The sequence below is a fragment of the Pogoniulus pusillus genome, chromosome 37 (genome assembly GCF_015220805.1).
Source record: "Pogoniulus pusillus isolate bPogPus1 chromosome 37, bPogPus1.pri, whole genome shotgun sequence".
Lineage (NCBI taxonomy): Eukaryota > Metazoa > Chordata > Aves > Piciformes > Lybiidae > Pogoniulus > Pogoniulus pusillus.
Window position 1 is genome coordinate 3,150,524 of NC_087300.1, and position 16,165 is coordinate 3,166,688.

At 54.3% G+C, this 16,165-nt stretch overlaps 1 protein-coding gene across 1 annotated transcript in view; it reads right to left on the reverse strand.

Moving 5' to 3' along the window:
- Nucleotides 1-16,165, reverse strand: part of CSMD2 (CUB and Sushi multiple domains 2) — a 439,963-nt gene that overhangs the window by 165,389 nt on the left and 258,409 nt on the right. The window contains exon 13 of the mRNA XM_064172682.1: nucleotides 9,836-9,948. Within this exon, the coding sequence (XP_064028752.1) occupies nucleotides 9,836-9,948 (113 nt within the window). The remainder of the gene's footprint in view (nucleotides 1-9,835; nucleotides 9,949-16,165) is intronic.

A 16,165-nucleotide genomic window follows, 5' to 3' on the forward strand; every position in this document is an offset into this window, starting at 1 on the left:
AGGCAAAGTCAGCTTTCAGACTCAGAAACTGGTCCCAGGATCAAAGGGCAGCAGGAAGGTTTGGAACATCTGCCAGTGGGTCCTGAGAGAGGCCCAGGGAAGCAGCAACACCTCCTGCTGCATGCCAACGGCCATCAAAAAGCCAGGGTTTGGGATTTCTTCCCTTCCCACACCTTCAAGCCTGGAGATGGAGCAGCAGGAACTTGGAGTGCACCCTCAGCAAGTTCCAAGATGACACCAGGCTGTGTGGTGTGGGGACTCACCTGAGGGAGGGGATGGCCACTTTGTGCCCACTGCCCCTTGGCCTCTCACTGGGCACTACTGACAAGAGCCCAGCCCCAGCCTCTTGCCTCCAGCCCTTCAGCTCTTGCTGAGCACTGCTCAGATCCCCTCTGGGGCTGCTCTTCTGCAGGCTCAACACCCCCAGGGCTCTCAGCCTTTCTTCCTCACAGAGGTGCTCCAAGCCCCTCAGCATCCTCATTGGATTCTCTCCAGCAGTTCCATGTCCTTTTTGAACTGGGGAGCCTAGAACTGGGCACAGTTAGTCCAGATGTGACCTCACTGCAGTAGAGAAGAGCCCAGGAGAACATCTCTGGACCTGCTGGCCACATTCTGAGTGCAGCCCAGAGGACTGGGAACTGCACCACAAATGGAGCTGTGCAGGCAGCCATGGTAACAGCTCCAGCTGCTGCAGAAACCCAGGGGAGCCACAAAGGGTTCAGCACACTCCTTGCCTCCCTAAAACGAGGCCATGCTCAGTCTACCAGAGAGCAGGCAGCCAAGAAAGAAGGCTCCCTCCTGCCCCTCTGCTGGGAGAGGAAAGCAATCAGAGATGCTCTGGAGGCACTGCTGAATGGTCTCCCCCCTCACTTGTGAGCTTCTGTAGGCCTTTCTTGTCACACCACATAGAATCATAGAGTCAAAGCAGGTTGGCAGAGACCTCCAAGCTCAGCCAGCACAACCTAGCACCCAGCCCTGCCCAACCAACCAGACCATGGCACTAAGTGCCCCAGCCAGGCTTGGCCAAAACACCTCCAGCCACAGCCACTCCACCACCTCCCTGGGCAGCCCATTCCAATGTCAATCACTCTCTCTGACAACAACTTCCAGCCTCAACCTGCCCTGGCACAGCTTCAGCCTGGGTCCCCTTCTTCTGTTGCTGGCTGCCTGGCAGCAGAGCCCAACCCCACCTGGCTACAGCCTCCCTGCAGGCAGCTGCAGGCAGCAATGAGCTCTGCCCTGAGCCTCCTCTGCTGCAGGCTGCACCCCCCCAGCTCCCTCAGCCTCTCCTCACAGGGCTGTGCTCCAGGCCCCTCCCCAGCCTTGCTGCCCTTCTCCAAACACCTTCCAGCACCTCAGCAGCTCTCTGCAATTCAGGAGCCCAGGACTGGACACAGCACTGCAGGGGTGGCCTGAGCAGTGCTGAGCACAGGGGCACAAGAACCTCCCTTGTCCTGCTGCCCACACTGCTCCTTAGCCAGCCCAGGCTGCCATTGGCTCTGCTGCCCACCTGGGCACTGCTGCCTCCTCTGCAGCTCCTCTCTGCCAGCACCCCTAGCTCCCTCTCTGGCTGCTCTCAGCCACTCTGGCCCCAGCCTGTAGTGCTGCTTGGGGTTGTTGTGGCCAAAGTGCAGAACCCTGCACTTGGCCTTGTTGAATCTCATCTCTTGAAGTGAACCAATTCAAACCCAACCTTTCACAGCTTCTCCATCAGCTGTTCTATCATGCACAGGAGATGCTGACCTAGCAGCATTTGCCCTCATTGGAGTTTTTTGGTTATTCATTACTTTCCCCTCCCTCCCCAACAAGAAAATAAAAGAAGAGTTTCCCCAGAATTTTTATGCTGTTTGTCTTCTGCTGATAGGTAGGAGAAAAGCTGGGTCCCTTTGCTCAGTGCAGAGGAGGCAGCCCACAGCTCCAGAGTGACTAATGAGAGCAAGAACTTTCTCTACCCAGCTCCTCTGCAGGCAGCCAAAAGAAAATTGAGGCCACTTTTCTGCTGTGGGGATTTCTGCTCCTGCCTGACTCAGCTCAGGAGGGAAAGGAGGGGGGGTTGGAGCTGCAAGGGAAGCAGGGCACTAAGAAACTTCAGGTTCTGGGGAAAAAGAGTCAGAGGTTCAGGGAATGGTTCAGGCTGGAAGGTGTTTAAGGCCAGGCTGGATTAGGCTCTGGACAGCCTGATCTAGTTTGAGGTGTCCCTGGGCATGGCAAGGGGGTTGGAACTGGCTGCTCCTTGTGGTCTCTTCCAACCCTGACTGATTCTATGACCTGAAGGATCATCCAGTCCCAGCCCCAAAGATACCTTCCACTAGATCAAGCTGCTCAAGGTCTCATCAAACCTGGTCTGGAACAACTCCAGGGAAGAGGCATCCACAACCTCCCTGTGTGTGAGAGCTGAGAGGCAGTTCCTGGGGAAAAGGCTCTGGAGTGAGGAAAAGCTCAACCTGAGCCTGCAGTGTGAGTGCAGCCCAGACACAACCCTGTGCTGGGCTGCACCAAGAGCAGTGTGGGCACAGGGCAAGGGAGGGGATTCTGCCCCTTGGCTCTGCTCTCCTCACACCCCACCTGCAGTCCTGGGGGCAGTTCTGCAGCCCCCAGCACAAGCAGGACATGGAAGTGTTGGAGGCAGTGCAGAGGAGGCCACCAAGATGCTGAGAGGGCTGCAGCAGCTCTGCTCTGAGCACAGGCTGAGAGAGTTGGGGCTCTGCAGCCTGGAGAAGGCTTGGAGGAGACCTTGGAGTGGCCTTGCAGGATCTGAAGGAGGCTCCAGGAGGGCTGGGGAGGGACTATTGACAAGGTCTGGCAATGAGAGGAGGAAGAGGAATGGGTTTGAAGTGGCAGAGGGGAGACTGAAACTGGATGTGAGGAAGAAGTTGTTTGCAGTGAGGGTGGTGAGAGACTGGCACAGGTTTCCCAGGGAAGTTGTGGAGCACAGCAGCACAGAATGGGATCAAAGATCACATTGGGTGCTTCTGTGCTCCCCAACCTCCCTGGAGGTGTTCAGGACCAGGTTGGATGAGGCTTTGAGCAACCTGTTCTAGTGGGAGCTGTCCCTGCCTATGGTGGGGAGGTTGGAACTGGCTGAGCTTTTAAGTCCCCTTCCAACCTAAACCATTCTATGAAGTCACAGTGCAAACCCTCATGCAAATACTCAACCTCAGAGACTCTTTCATCCATCTACTAACTTTGCTTAAGCTGCAGGCAGCCAACAGTGCTGGGAGTGTACCAGAAGGGGCCAGGTCTAGAAGGACCCTTCCAACCCAACCTGGGCTTGGAGTAAAAGCTGAGAGCAGCTCAGCAGGCAGAACCAAAGACTCTGCTCCATACCAAGGGGGGCACAAGGTGGATGGACACCTCAGCTTGCAGCTCTCCTGCAGGCATCTCTGCAGGCCTGTATTTGCATCTATCACACAGGCACAGCCATGGCAACCCAACCACCTCTCCCCACCAAACACCTCAGGCAGCACCAATTCGATTAAACCCAGGCAGGGCAGCAGAGGAAATCTTCAAGCTCCAGCTCTGCAGAGCTCCTAAGCCTCTTAGCACCATGGGGCTACATTTCAGCTCTAAAGCTAAGCTCTGCAGAGCCAAACACTTAGTCAGCATTTCAGCATCAATAAATATTGTTTAATCATGCCCTGCTTGCAGCCTGCTGGGAGCTCAGAACACAGATCTCAGCCTGCTCTACCCAAACTAACCCAACTCCAACGCAAACCCCAAGCAAATTGGTGCCCCTAAAAGCCAGTCCTGATTTGAAATGATTGTTTGACACTAAAAACATAAATGGAAGATCAACTTAAAACCTGGCTTGGGTCTGTTGTGGCTTTTCTTTTTCATGCTTTGATGTTTCTGCCTCTGTGCTGTTGGTTTACTTTTGCATTATTGCTTCTGATAACCTGGAGCTCCTCAGGAGCAGACACAGTATTTTCTTCCTCAAGTCTCTCCACTGTGAGGGAGACCAAATAGCTTCAGCCCATCAGAGCAGGTGTGATAGGATCACTCTGCAGAGCTCTCAGGCTGAAGATGCCTTACACACTATCACAGAATGGGTTGGGTGGGAAGGGATCTTAGAGATCATCTACTTCAAGCCCCCCTGCCATGGGACACCTCAGCTAGACTGAGCTGCTCAAGGCTTCATCCAGCCTGGCCTTCAACAGCTCCAGGGAGGAGGTATCCACAACCTCCCTGGGCAGCCTATTCCAGAGTCTCACCACCCTCCTACAGAAGAACTCCCTAAGATCAACCTTCTCTCCTCTAGCTTCAAACCATCCCTCCCTTGTCCTGTCTCCAGACACCCACAGAGGTCCCTGCCATAGGACACCTCAGCTACACTCAGCAGCTCAAGGCTTCATCCAGCCTGGCCTTCAACAGCTCCAGGGAGGAGGTATCCACAACCTCCCTGGGCAGCCTATCACAGAGTCTCAGCACCCTCCCACTGAAGAAGTCCCTAAGATCAACCTTCCCTCCCCTGGCTTCAAACCATCCCTCCCTTGCCCTGTCTCTAGACACCCACAGGGGTCTCTGCCATGGCACACCTCAGCTACACTCAGCAGCTCAAGGCTTCATCCAGCCTGGCCTTCAACAGCTCCAGGGAGGAGGTATCCACAACCTCCCTGGGCAGCCTATCACAGAGTCTCAGCACCCTCCCACTGAAGAACTCCCTAAGATCAACCTTCCCTCCCCTAGCTTCAAACCATCCCTCCCTTGCCCTGTCTCTAGACACCCAAATGAAGAGTCCCTCTGCAGAACCTAACTGCAGAAGGGTGGTGATGAGATGAGCAGACTCTGAAACCTCTTCAATGGACCCTGAATTTCTCAAGAGCCTTTGACTGTGCTACCTGAAGGAATTCTTTATTCCCAACCTTTTCAAGGGGTCAAAGAACTGCTGTGATGGATGTGGAAGGCAGCAGCTCTGTAGGGAAGGTATCTTCAGAACAAGTCATCTGAGATCAAAGGAGAGAAGGGAGAGGATCAGCCTTAGGAGGCTGTAAAGCCTCTCACAAGTCAAGCACTAAATTGCAGCATCAATCAGCTCATGGAGTTGTGAGAAAGAACTTTTCCAGCAAGGTGGAGCTCAGTACAAGTTTCTGCTGACAAGCCCTGCAAGTCCAGACCCATTGCTCACTGCTCTGAAAGGGCTGCTCCAGAAGGCTGGAAGTGGCTGCAGCTGGGACTCTGGAGATGTAACCTCCAGGAGCATGAAGGAGCCAGATCCTCAGCTGGCACAGACTGACACAGCTTAACTGGAGATCAATCCTGCCACAAGGAGTTACACCTGCTGAGTGTTTGTCCCATGGAATCAGAGAGCCCTCTAAGGTCACCAATCCCAACCACCAACCCACCACCACCTGGCCCCAAGTGCCATGCCCAGCCACAGGCTTCTCAAACACGTCCAGGAATGGTGACTCCATCACCTCCCTGGGCAGCCTGTTCCAGTCTCTGACCACTCCTGCAGCCAAGACATTGTTCCTCATCTCTGCTGCCATAGCTTGAGGCCATTTCCTCTTGTTCTATCAGCTGATACTAGAGAGAAGAGACCAAGCCCTGTGAGAGAAGAGACCAAGCCCTACTTGGCTCCAACCACCCCTCAGGGAGCTGTAGAGAGCAATGAGGCCTCTCCTCAGCTCCTCTTCTCCATAGAACCAAGCAGGTTGGAAGAGAGCTCCAAGCTCAGCCAGCCCAACCTAGCACCCAGCCCTGCCCAACCAGCCAGACCATGGCACTCAGTGCCCCAGCCAGGATTGGCTGCAACACCTCCAGCCACAGCCACTCCACCACCTCCCTGGGCAGCCCATTCCAATGCCAATCACTCTCTCTGACAACAACTTCCTCCTCACATCCACCCTAGACCTGCCCTGGCACAGCTTGAGGCTGTGTCCCCTTGTTCTGTTGCTGCCTGCCTGGCAGCAGAGCCCAACCCCACCTGGCTACAGCCTCCCTTCAGGTAGTTGCACACTGACCAACTCCAGCTTCCTCAGCTGCTCCTCACCAGTCCTGTCCCCCAGACCCTTCAGCAGCCTCCTTGCCCCTAAGGGCACCCAGCCCTGCAGTGCCCCTTTGCCAAAGCCTGAACCCAGGCTCCCTGTGTTTCCCACACCCCTCCTGATGCAGGCTCCCTTTTCTCCTGCCTCCCTCCCCAGCACAGCCAAAGCACCTGGTGGTGACTCCTTCCCTTCACAAGCAGCCTGCCTTAGCATTTTGACAGCACATTGCCCTCCTCAGCACGTTCCTTCCAACAGGTCCTTGAGTCTGAGCAGCAATAAATCCTCTTAGGTGTAAACTGCTCCAGCTCCAGCAGCAGGCTTTATGGTTGCATTACACTTGCAATGCACACTAAAGCCTAGCTGGGTGAGGATGGATGGCTGCTTAAACATATCCTATGAGCAATCCTCTGCCCTTCTAGTAGGCAGATTTTAATACTGCCTCTTTTTTTTGGGGGGGGAGGTCTTGAGTTTCTATAGCTCCATTAGCTGCAATTTTCCTTCTGCAATTAGGAGGAAGCTGTGGCTATAAAACTGCTCCTGCAAGGTGTAAGTTGCAGATCATTTGAGAATGGATTTGGCAAGGGCTAATTGCCTCTTACTTAAATGTCTCCTGCTTTGTAACTCAAAGCATTTGCCAATAAAACCCAAACCAAACCACTCTGCTGGAGGGAGTTTTATGGAGCTGGCTGATGGGAGGGCAGCTCAGCCTCAGCACAGAGCCAGCACATGGACCCCAGGCACAAAGTGGGGTTCTTGGGTGATGAACTGCAAGGTACAGAGAGCTGCTGGACAAAGACACTCCAAAGATGCTCAGAAAGAGAGAAAAGGTTTGAGTGATGTGGAAAGAGTTCCCTCTGCATCAGCTGCATGCAAAGCACTGGCACTGCCCAGGGAAGGGTCCCTCTTTTAAAGCTCATGAAAGGACAGCAAAGCCAGGGTGGTGAATGGCTGAGGGGACCTGGGGCTCTGGGGTGAGGCAAAGCTCCACAGGAGCCTGCAGTGTGAGTGCAGCCCAGACACAACCCTGTGCTGGGCTGCAGCAAGAGCAGTGTGGGCACAGGGCAAGGGAGGGGATTCTGCCCCTTGGCTCTGCTCTCCTCACACCCCACCTGCAGTCCTGGGGGCAGTTCTGGAGCCCCCAGCACAAGCAGCACATGGAAGTGTTGGAGCCAGTGCAGAGGAGGCCACCAAGATGCTGAGAGGGCTGCAGCAGCTCTGCTCTGAGCACAGGCTGAGAGAGTTGGGGCTGTGCAGCCTGGAGAAGACCTTGGAGTGGCCTTGCAGGATCTGAAGGAGGCTCCAGGAGGGCTGGGGAGGGACTATTGACAAGGTCTGGGAATGAGAGGAGGAGGAGGAATGGGTTTGAAGTGGCAGAGAGGAGATTGAAACTGGATGTGAGGAAGAAGTTGTTTGCAGTGAGGGTGGTGAGACACTGGCACAGGTTGCCCAGGGAAGTTGTGGAGCACAGAAGCACAGAATGGGATCAAAGGTGTTCAAGGCCAGGCTGGGATGAAGCCTTGAGCCACCTGCTCTAGTGGGAGGTGTCTCTGCCTAAAGGCAGGGGGTTGGAACTGGCTGAGCTTTGAGGTCCCTTCCAGCCTAAGCCATTTTATGATCCCTTTTTGTCTCCTCCAGGAGGCCACAGCACAGCAAACCAGGCAGCAGCTGGGCAGGTTTAACTGCTGAGGAGGGAAAGGAGAAGCACATTTGACATGGGAAGCTCCATAGAGCAGGACTCCAAAGCATGAATGATAATGGTGATGCCCCAGTCTGACTGGGGAGGTCACAGGGAGCAGGAGCAGCTCAGCCTTGCCTTGGATCAAGCCATCAATAACATCAAAGCAAGTCAGAGAAGGGAAAAGTCAAGCTCCTTATAGATCCAGAGTTCAGAGGAGATGAAGAGGAGCAGAAGGAAGATCATTTGAGACTTCATGTGCTGTGCTAGGGGGTAAGCATCAGGTTTATCAAGAGACTGGAAGACTCTGTCCACATTGCCCTTTGGGCCCCAGGCAGGGTCTCAGAGGAGAGCTGGAGAGTGCCCTCCCCCCCCAGCAGCTGGCACAGGCAGAGGGGCAGCAGCACCTACTGCTGGGCTGCCAAGAACCACCCACAGCCAGAGATGGCAGGAGACAGACACCACAGCTGCTAGGGGCTGAGGCTGCTGCAGTCAGAGAATCATGAAGGTTGGAAAGGATCTCTGAGCTCATCAGGCCCAACCTTCACAGCCAGTGAGACTCAAAAGTGCTGCTCAGATGCTGCCAGACCACTGGGCTGGATTTGCCTTCTCTTGTCACTGCTATTAACTCTCATTCATCTGGCTGACCTCTCTGCTGGCCTGGTCCTGCCATGCTGCCCATACTGCAGCATCACAGCCAGGCACTGCCCAGCCTGGCTGCCCATGGAGGCATTCACAGATTCATGGAATGGGATGGGTTGGAAAGGACCTTCAAAGATCATCCAGTTCCAACCCCCCAGCCCAGCTTGCTCAAGCTCTGGCCTTGAACACCTCCATGCATCTACAACCTCCCTGGGCAACCTGTGCCAGTGTCTCCTCACCCTCACTGCAAACCATTTCCTCCTAATCTCCACTTGAAATCTCTCCTCCTCAAGCCTCAATTCATGTAGTCCAATCAAGCTCTCTGCTAGGCCAGCTCCCTTGGAGCTGCTGGTACTTCAGCTTCAGCACTGAGATGGGCAGGTCATGGCCTGAACACGATGTGACACTTCCCTGAAGCATGGAAATGCCCAGGGAAACACTTCTGTAAATGAATGAATGCTAATGTGCACCCAGGGCCCTTGAAAGGAACAGATTTAGATGTCCCTGCTGATGTCAGTGGAAGCTGCTGGTGCTCAGATGGCTCAAGAGCCAGCCCCACGTCTGGATGAAGCTTGGGGAGTCTACTTTTAGGCATCTGAGCAGAGTGGCTATGCCTCCTCTGGTACCAGCAGGTCACAGAGGAGACTGAAAGGCACTCAAGTGCTGTGGGAAGAGAGTCAAGATGCCAATCACCCCAAAAAGAAGCTGCTATGGCAACGGGAGAGCTCCTGTGGCTGCCTGGGAGAGCTCCTGTGTGGCTGCCTGGGAGAGCTCCTGTGTGGCTGTGCTGGTGGCTGCAGCACAGGAGGCAGCTGCCCCTTGGCAGGTGAGGGAGCTGTGGGAAGGAGGATGGAGAAGGTGTGCTTCAGAGCAGAGCTTGGTGGTGGTGGGGAAGCTAAGGAGCCCAGATGCTCACAGCAAATGTGGAGACACAGGATGGAGGTTTCTGGCAGAAGCTAAGCAACTCAAAGCAGCAAGGTGAGAAAAGCCTCAGGCAGGAGGAGCAGCAGGCAGGTAGAGGAGCTGGAAGGAGTTTCCCACCACACTTCCCCTGGCTTTGCAGGTTATCTCCAACTGCAGCAAGCACAAAGCTTCTGACAGGCTCCAGCACTCCCAACCCTGTGCTCCCCACCAGCTTCCCTTGCAAAATCCCAGCACTCCCTTTTGTTCCCTTTGCAAAGTCAAAGTCCAAAGCAGCTGACACCACCCAGCTCCTGCAACCACTGCTAACTTGGTCTGGCTTTCCCTTACAGGCACCAGCTGAAATTCACCAACCCTCCTCCAACAAAGCAGATGAAATTGGCACCCGAGCCTCAGCCATGCCCCAGCAGGTTTGCTTTCATGGCCAAGAAGCAATGAAAGCTCTTTGTGTTGGAGCAAAGCTTTGGTCTAAAGGAGACAAAAACCCCCTCCACCTGCAGAGCTTCAATGCATTTAGAGAAGCTCCTTTCTCTCTTTTCTCCCACACAACTGCAGCCATCTCCTCCCTGGTCCTTTGAAAGCAGGAATGGTTTAAGACACATGCTTGGGTTACCTTCATAGGTAGCTTTGAAGCCCAGCAAGTTGCTGACACTGTCTGTCTGGAAGAGGAGCCACATCTGGTGCTGGGTGCTGACGATGAGGTCAGGGACTGTGGTGCCTGTCAAGCTGCAAAAGCAAAACAGGAGCAAGTGAGCAGCCTGAAGGTCCTCCCCAGGATTGGGGTCCCAGCAAAACGAGGGCCAGGAAGGAGCAGAAAGTAACAAGAGCAATGCAGTGAAGAAGAAGGCACAAAGAGAAGACTGCCCCAAAAGCTGAGAGATTTTCATTCAAGGCTGCTGAGCCTCTCAGGGTGGTCCTGCACAGGACCTAGGCAGGTCCTAGTTGTGATTGTCTCTGCTAGAATCATCACAGTCCACTTCCACTCTCTCCCAGCAGCAACTGGAATCATTTCCTTTTCCTCTGAAGCAAGCAAAGGCAACCCCCAGAGCCCATCCTGGTGCCTCTTACATGCCTTTAAAGGATCAGAAGCTGATTTCCACCACCTGCTCTGCAACCTTCCCACCCAGACAGAGAAGTTGCCACAAGGCTCTCAAAAACCAATCCCCTGGGGCAAGGCACAAGCCACAAATCCCCTGCAAGTCCCTGAGAAACACTCTGGAGCCAGGCAGAGCAGGATGGTCAGGACATCTGCAGGGATACTCCTAGGAGAGCTGAGGAGACTTAGGAACTGTGACTGAGATTTTACAAGGGCTTGTAGTGATAGAAAAGAGGGAAAGGGTTGGAACTGGAGGAGGAGAGACTGAAACTGGAAAGGGTTCTTGACAGTGAGGGTGAGGAGATGCTGGCACAGGCTGCCCAGGGAGGCTCTGGCTGTTCCCTCCCTGGAGATGCTCAAGGCCAGGCTGGATGAGGCTTTGAGCAAGCTGGGCTGGAGGGAGGTGTCCTGTCTGTGGCAGGGGGGTTGGGACTGGATGAGCTTTGAGCTCTCTTCCAACCCAGCCGATTCCAGATCCTGTGCTGTGCTTTGCACTCCTCTGAGGCTGAGCTGGGGACTCCATTCTAGATCCTGTGCTGTGCTTTGCACTCCCCTGAGGCTGAGCTGGGGAATCCATTCCAGATCCTGTGCTGTGCTTTGCACTCCCCTGAGGCTGAGCTGGGGAATCCATTCTAGATCCTGTGCTGTGCTTTGCACTCCCCTGAGGCTGAGCTGGGGAATCCATTCCAGATCCTGTGCTGTGCTTTGCACTCCTCTGAGGCTGAGCTGGGGAATCCATTCCAGATCCTGTGCTGTGCTTTGCACTCCCCTGAGGCTGAGCTGGGGACTCCATTCTAGATCCTGTGCTGTGCTTTGCACTCCCCTGAGGCTGAGCTGGGGAATCCATTCTAGATCCTGTGCTGTGCTTTGCACTCCCCTAAGGCTGAGCTGGGGAATCCATTCTAGATCCTGTGCTGTGCTTTGCACTCCTCTGAGGCTGAGCTGGGGAATCCATTCTAGATCCTGTGCTGTGCTTTGCACTCCTCTGAGGCTGAGCTGGGGACTCCATTCTAGATCCTGTGCTGTGTTTTGCACTCCCCTGAGGCTGAGCTGGGGACTCCATTCCAGATCCTGTGCTGTGCTTTGCACTCCCCTGAGGCTGAGCTGGGGAATCCATTCTAGATCCTGTGCTGTGCTTTGCACTCCTCTGAGGCTGAGCTGGGGAATCCATTCTAGATCCTGTGCTGTGCTTTGCACTCCTCTGAGGCTGAGCTGGGGAATCCATTCTAGATCCTGTGCTGTGCTTTGCACTCCTCTGAGGCTGAGCTGGGGAATCCATTCTAGATCCTGTGCTGTGCTTTGCACTCCCCTGAGGATGAGCTGGGGACTCCATTCCAGATCCTGTGCTGTGCTTTGCACTCCCCTAAGGCTGAGCTGGGGAATCCATTCCAGATCCTGTGCTGTGCTTTGCACTCCCCTGAGGCTGAGCTGGGGAATCCATTCTAGATCCTGTGCTGTGCTTTGCACTCCCCTGAGGCTGAGCTGGGGACTCCATTCCAGATCCTGTGCTGTGCTTTGCACTCCCCTGAGGCTGAGCTGGGGACTCCATTCTAGATCCTGTGCTGTGCTTTGCACTCCCCTGAGGCTGAGCTGGGGAATCCATTCTAGATCCTGTGCTGTGCTTTGCACTCCCCTAAGGCTGAGCTGGGGAATCCATTCTAGATCCTGTGCTGTGCTTTGCACTCCTCTGAGGCTGAGCTGGGGACTCCATTCTAGATCCTGTGCTGTGCTTTGCACTCCCCTGAGGCTGAGCTGTGGAATCCATTCTAGATCCTGTGCTGTGCTTTGCACTCCCCTAAGGCTGAGCTGGGGAATCCATTCTAGATCCTGTGCTGTGCTTTGCACTCCCCTGAGGCTGAGCTGGGGACTCCATTCTAGATCCTGTGCTGTGCTTTGCACTCCTCTGAGGCTGAGCTGGGGAATCCATTCTAGATCCTGTGCTGTGCTTTGCACTCCCCTGAGGCTGAGCTGGGGACTCCATTCTAGATCCTGTGCTGTGCTTTGCACTCCCCTGAGGATGAGCTGGGGACTCCATTCCAGATCCTGTGCTGTGCTTTGCACTCCCCTGAGGCTGAGCTGGGGAATCCATTCTAGATCCTGTGCTGTGCTTTGCACTCCCCTGAGGCTGAGCTGGGGAATCCATTCTAGATCCTGTGCTGTGCTTTGCACTCCCCTGAGGCTGAGCTGGGGACTCCATTCTAGATCCTGTGCTGTGCTTTGCACTCCCCTGAGGATGAGCTGGGGACTCCATTCCAGATCCTGTGCTGTGCTTTGCACTCCCCTGAGGCTGAGCTGGGGAAACATCACTTTTAAAAGTGAAGAATTAAGAGCTTCACTGCAGGCATTCCACAACCTCCCTGGAGGTGCTCAAGACCAGGTTGGATGAGGCCTTGAGCAACCTGCTCTAGTGGGAGCTATCCCTGACTATGGCAGGAGGTTGGAACTGGCTGAGCTTTGAGCTCCCTTCCAACCTAACCCATTCTGGGATTCACTCTATGAAGTCATTCAAGCAGCAGCCAGGCAGGAAGCAAGGAACAATCCAAGAGAATAAAAAGCCTTCTGGAAGAGACTCTTCAAAGGGTTTGGGTTTGGGTTTTTACTCATTGCACACAATCCCACTCCACTTTAACAAGCTGAATGATTGATTTGGGTGCTTGTTACTTGAGGGAATAAAAATCCTCTCTTCAAGTCAGATAGCTCAGCCTAACAATCTGTTGTGTTCTCCAAGATGCCTTTTACAGAGATGGAAACAAATGGTCCTGCATAGCTCAGCTTGGGGTAAATGTCTGCTGCTCTGCAGGGGGATTTGAATCTGTTTCTTGAGCTGGGATGCTGCAGGATCGAGTTCCTCTTGAACAGTAAGGAAACTGAACTCCTGTCTTGGACAGGGTTGGGTTTCTGCATGGTGATGCCTAAAGAAACCCTCCAGCTTGTACCCAGTGCATGGATCTGATACACAAATTCAGCTGACAGCAGCTAAGAAGGCAGCAAGTGCTGAGGGAAGTTATCCATGGACTGATTGAGGGAGCTGGGGATGCTTAGTTTGAGGAAGAGGAGGCTGAGGGAAGTTATCCATGGACTGGTGGAGGAAGCTGAGGATAGTTAGTTTGAGGAAGAGGAGGCTCAGAGCAGCTGACAGCAGCTAAGAAGGAAGCAAATGATGAGGGAAGTTATCCATGGACTGGTGGAAGGAGCTGGGGATGGTTAGTTTGAGGAAGAGGAGGCTGAGGGCAGCTGACAGCAGCTAAGAAGGCAGCAAGTGCTGAGGGAAGTTATCCATGGACTGGTGGAAGGAGCTGGGGATGCCTAGTTTGAGGAAGAGGAGGCTGAGGGCAGCTGACAGCAGCTAAGAAGGCAGCAAGTGCTGAGGGAAGTTATCCATGGACTGGTGGAAGGAGCTGGGGATGCCTAGTTTGAGGAAGAGGAGGCTGAGGGCAGCTGACAGCAGCTAAGAAGGCAGCAAGTGCTGAGGGAAGTTATCCATGGACCGACTGAGGGGGTTGGGGATGGTTATTTGAGGAAGAGGAGGCTGAGGGGAGACCTCATTGCTGTCTATAGCTACCTGAAGGGAGGCTGTAGCCAGGTGGGGTTGGGCTCTGCTGCCAGGCACCCAGCAACAGAACAAGGGGACACAGCCTCAGGCTGTGCCAGGGGAGGTCTAGGCTGGATGTTAGGAGGAAGTTCTTGACAGAGGAGGGCAACAAAGCTGGGGAAGGGCCTGGAGAATAAATCTGATGAGGAGCAACTGAGAGAGCTGGGGATGGGTAGTGTGAGGAAGAGGAGGCTGAGGGCAGAGCTCACTGTTGTCTACAGCTACCTGAAGGGACATTGTGGAGAGGCTGCTGCTGGGCTCTGCTCACAGGTAAATGGAGCCAGAACAAGGGGGAATGGCCTCAAGATGAGGCTGGGGAGGTTTGGATTGGACATGAGGAAAAGGTTGTTCATGGAGAGAGTGGTCAGGGACTGGAATGAGCTGCCCAGGGAAGTGCTGGAGTCACCCAGCCTGGCTGTGTTTAAGGCTTGTTTGGATGTGGTGCTTGGGGCTGTGGTTTTGGGTGAATCTTGTAGGGTCCTAGGTTGGACTTGGTGCTCCTGAGAGGCTTTATCAACCTGCCTGTTGCTGTGATTCAACCACACAAGGAGTGGGGAGACACTGGAACAGGTTTGCCCAGGGAGGGTTTGGATACCTCTTCTCTGGAGGTTATCAAAGCCAGGCTGGATGGAGCCTGGAGCAAGCTGGGCCAGTGTGAGGTGCCACAGCACATGGCTGCGGGGGGGTTGATGAGCTTTGAGGTCCCTTCCAACCCAAAACCTGAATCTACATTACAAGTGGAGCATTTACAAGTGGAGCACTTCTGTGGTCTTCACACCTCTTTCACATTCCATTAGGTTTAAACCTACCCTTCCAGATTAAAAAACAACCCAAACGATTCCCTGTTCAGATCATCAATTTAAGGGAAAGTTCTCCTGGGCTGGAAGGAGCTTTCAGATGCTGCAGCCTGTGCAGGGAGGGCTCAGACATTCCATGTTTGCATCAGCAAAGTGTGAGCAGCTAATACAGAGTGAGCAAACGTGGCCAGTGCAGCGTGAGGAAACGTGGGCTGATTAAAAGCCAAGCTAGGAAAAGCTTCCTGGGCTCTGGGCAAAGAAAAGGGGAAGGGAATGGAATGAGAAATGATTTCAGTGAGCTGCTGCAAACTGCTCCCCTGGCAGGGATTTGCAGGTTTGGACCAATCAGCTGTGAAATGTTGTGTGACACTTGCAGCACAAACACTGCTGCAGTCATCAGCCTTTACCTTTCCGTGCCTTGCAGGTTGTAGTTCCTGACCTGAGAGCTCCAAAAGCCTTCATGTCCTGAACAGAAATGCACAGGGAAATGGAAGCTTGGAGAAATGGAGACTCAGGAAAGGGAAGTGGCAGTGGAGTGGGAGGCTGAGTCATGTGGTGAAGAGGAGGTATGAAAAAGCCACTGCAGGAGATCTTCACCACCAGCTGGAAAGAGGGCAGCAGCTTTGCCAGAGCAGCTTCTGCAGAGCTGTTTGCTCTCACATGGTTCTGAGCAGATAGAGAAGGGAGTCTTGCAAGTCAAGATGGAAGTTGGATGATCAGAGAATCAGAGAATCAGGCAGGTTGGAAGAGAGCTCCAAGCTCAGCCAGCCCAACCTAGCACCCAGCCCTAGACAAGCAACCAGACCATGGCACTAAGTGCCCCAGCCAGGCTTGGCTTCAACACCTCCAGCCACAGCCACTCCACCACCTCCCTGGGCAGCCCATTCCAATGCCAATCACTCTCTCTGACAACAACTTCCTCCTCACATGCAGCCTGAACCTGCCCTGGCACAGCTTCAGGCTGTGTCCCCTTGTTCTGTTGCTGCTTGCCTGGCAGCAGAGCCCAACCCCACCTGGCTACAGCCTCCCTGCAGGCAGCTGCAGACAGCAATGAGCTCTGCCCTGAGCCTCCTCTGCTGCAGGCTGCACCCCCCCAGCTCCCTCAGCCTCTCCTCACAGGGCTGTGCTCCAGTCCCCTCCCCAGCCTTGCTGCCCTTCTCCAAACACCTTCCAGCACCTCAACATCTCTCTGCAATTCAGGAGCCCAGAACTGGACACAGCACTGCAGGGGTGGCCTGAGCAGTGCTGAGCACAGGGGCACAAGAACCTCCCTTGTCCTGCTGCCCACACTGTTGATGGTGGCCTTGGTGCCAACCCTCTCCAACAGCACTTCAGATATTGCTTCCCAATGGCATTCTGGATTAGAAGGGCTGGGGTTAGGAGGTCAGAGAGGTTCTCCTCCCCCTCTGCTCTGCCCTGGTGAGGACACCTTCATAATTCAACCCGGACAGCACAAAA